The 2016-nt window shown below is 51.6% G+C and overlaps 1 protein-coding gene across 1 annotated transcript in view; it reads left to right on the forward strand.

Annotated features, from left to right (window-relative positions):
• XAF1 (XIAP associated factor 1) overlaps positions 1 to 2016 on the forward strand; it is a 15507-nt gene that overhangs the window by 10158 nt on the left and 3333 nt on the right. The window contains exon 6 of the mRNA XM_045293524.1: positions 442 to 780. Within this exon, the coding sequence (XP_045149459.1) occupies positions 442 to 780 (339 nt within the window). The remainder of the gene's footprint in view (positions 1 to 441; positions 781 to 2016) is intronic.

The raw sequence follows: 2016 nt of genomic DNA on the forward strand, positions 1-2016 counted from the left end.
GGCACCATCCGCTTTTTTCGCCACATTTGCTTATGCACCCATTTGTCTTCAGCGATCGTATCATGGAGGTGAGCACACAATGTTATGATTTTTTGTTCTTTGATGCCTGATAACTGATCCCTTCGGCACCTCATGATCACACAGGCTGGTGTGAAGTGGGCATCTCATCCAAGTCCTTTGCCAGCAGATGAGCTCCGCAGCTCTGGAAACCAAAGTGTCAACTTCTGCACTTGACCCATCAACCCTTCTTTCTGGGAGTGTGGAAGCTGGCTTTGCTCTTGTGAAAAGTCCACGATGCCCTGGAATGAGCATGTGCCTGGCTTCCTCCAGTCTAGGTGTCAGAGGTATTTTCAGAGTAACCTGCCTACTGTATCATCCAGCTGACCATGAAGACTGAAGTCACTTTTGTTTCTCAATGTGATGTATCGCTCACAATTGCAGGAGAATGGTTGTCCAGTCTCTGCGTTGGCAAAATGGTCTTTATCTGGGAAGCCAGGAAGTTCTTCCTCAGCCCTTCCAAGCCCTTCTGCTGTGGATCAGACTCCCACCGGAGGGCAAGTTGTCCGGCCAAAGACACAAAAGGCCCAGCGACTGCCGCGTGCTGGAAGGTCCACACCGCGGTCGTGGGGAGGCAAGCATAAAGCCCAGGAGCTGCCTTCCAAGACGGAGCGCTGGTCCAGGCCCACCTCACCTGGAGGAGATGAGACAGCCTACGACATTCTGAGGAATTGTTCTCGGTGTGATATTCTACTTCCCCTGCCGACCCTGATTCAACACCAGGTACCCAGCCTCTTGTCTCGCCTTACCCGGACGGGAACCATTGGGCAATGTCTTCAAGTGTTCTAAGGCCTGCAGAGGTGGTGGGACATCTGCTCAGTAGTCTGCAGCTGGAAAGGGCCTGCCCTCCGGGTGCCCAGATACACTTATCAGTATCAGTGGCTATCGGGTCAGCTCTGACCCAGGGTGGCCTTATATCCAACGGAAGGAAACATTACGTGTCTTCATTGTGTCAGCACCGTCCAGGCCAGTGTGGCGGCCGGCTGCCATGTGTTTGGAGCCCATACCAATGGTCCTCTTCCAGGGCCATAGCAGGCAATATTTTAGGGAGAGCTGTGAAGTTTTCGTGAGCCAATTTTTTCAGAAGTAGATCACCAGGCCTTTCCTGCTAGTCTGTCTTGGTCTGGAAACATGCCTACCAAGATCAGCCTCCTGTCGTGGTTGCTCTTAGTGCCATCATGTGGGTTCCACTCACGCACAACAGAACAGAACGCGGCCATCTTCAGTGTAGTTGCTGTGTTCCACCCTCCTCGAAATCTTGATAGCAGGCTTTCCTGTATCGGAGCAAGACACAAGCCACCACTGCATAGCAAACTGGCAGGCAGCTGATCACAGCGCATGCCCCCTGGGGTGGGGCTTTATCTCCCAGAGACTGAGCCATCTCTGAAGGTAGAGCTGGATCTGTAGCCTCTGCCTCTACCTTTAGCCCAGAAGGGGACACCCCGCAAGCACTTCCAAACTGTGGGCAAATGAGCAGAGTAGAGGGTCTTCAGCCTATTGCGCTCATGTTCTATAGAAGGCCACTGAGGCATAGAGAGAAGACACGTCTTGGCCAAGAATCCAAGTCAGGTCTTAGAATCCAGGTCTACGTCCTGATTTGCAGCCTAGATTGCTGTCAGTAGTGGTAAGCATTAGCCATAGAGCTAGGTAACCACCACGTGCCAGTTACAAGGCAAGGTGCTTTACAAATAAATGGCCAGTCCATCTTCAGTAGAAGCCACAGATGTTCCAACTCTATTTTTCAGGTGAGACAAATGGACAGAAGGGTGCAACAGCGCCCCCTAGGGCGACACAATTAGCAAGTGGCAGAATCCAGCCAGCACAAGCGAGTAAGCTTGGGCTGGATGACTGCCTTAAATACACACACACACACACACACACATTCAATATTTCACATTTCTCAAAATACAGCAGTTTGAACTCCCCAGCCATTCCAAGAAAGGGAGATGAGGCTTTCTG

The sequence above is a fragment of the Echinops telfairi genome, unplaced genomic scaffold (genome assembly GCF_000313985.2).
Source record: "Echinops telfairi isolate 266 unplaced genomic scaffold, ASM31398v2 ScPeMD7_2010;HRSCAF=2546, whole genome shotgun sequence".
NCBI lineage: Eukaryota > Metazoa > Chordata > Mammalia > Afrosoricida > Tenrecidae > Echinops > Echinops telfairi.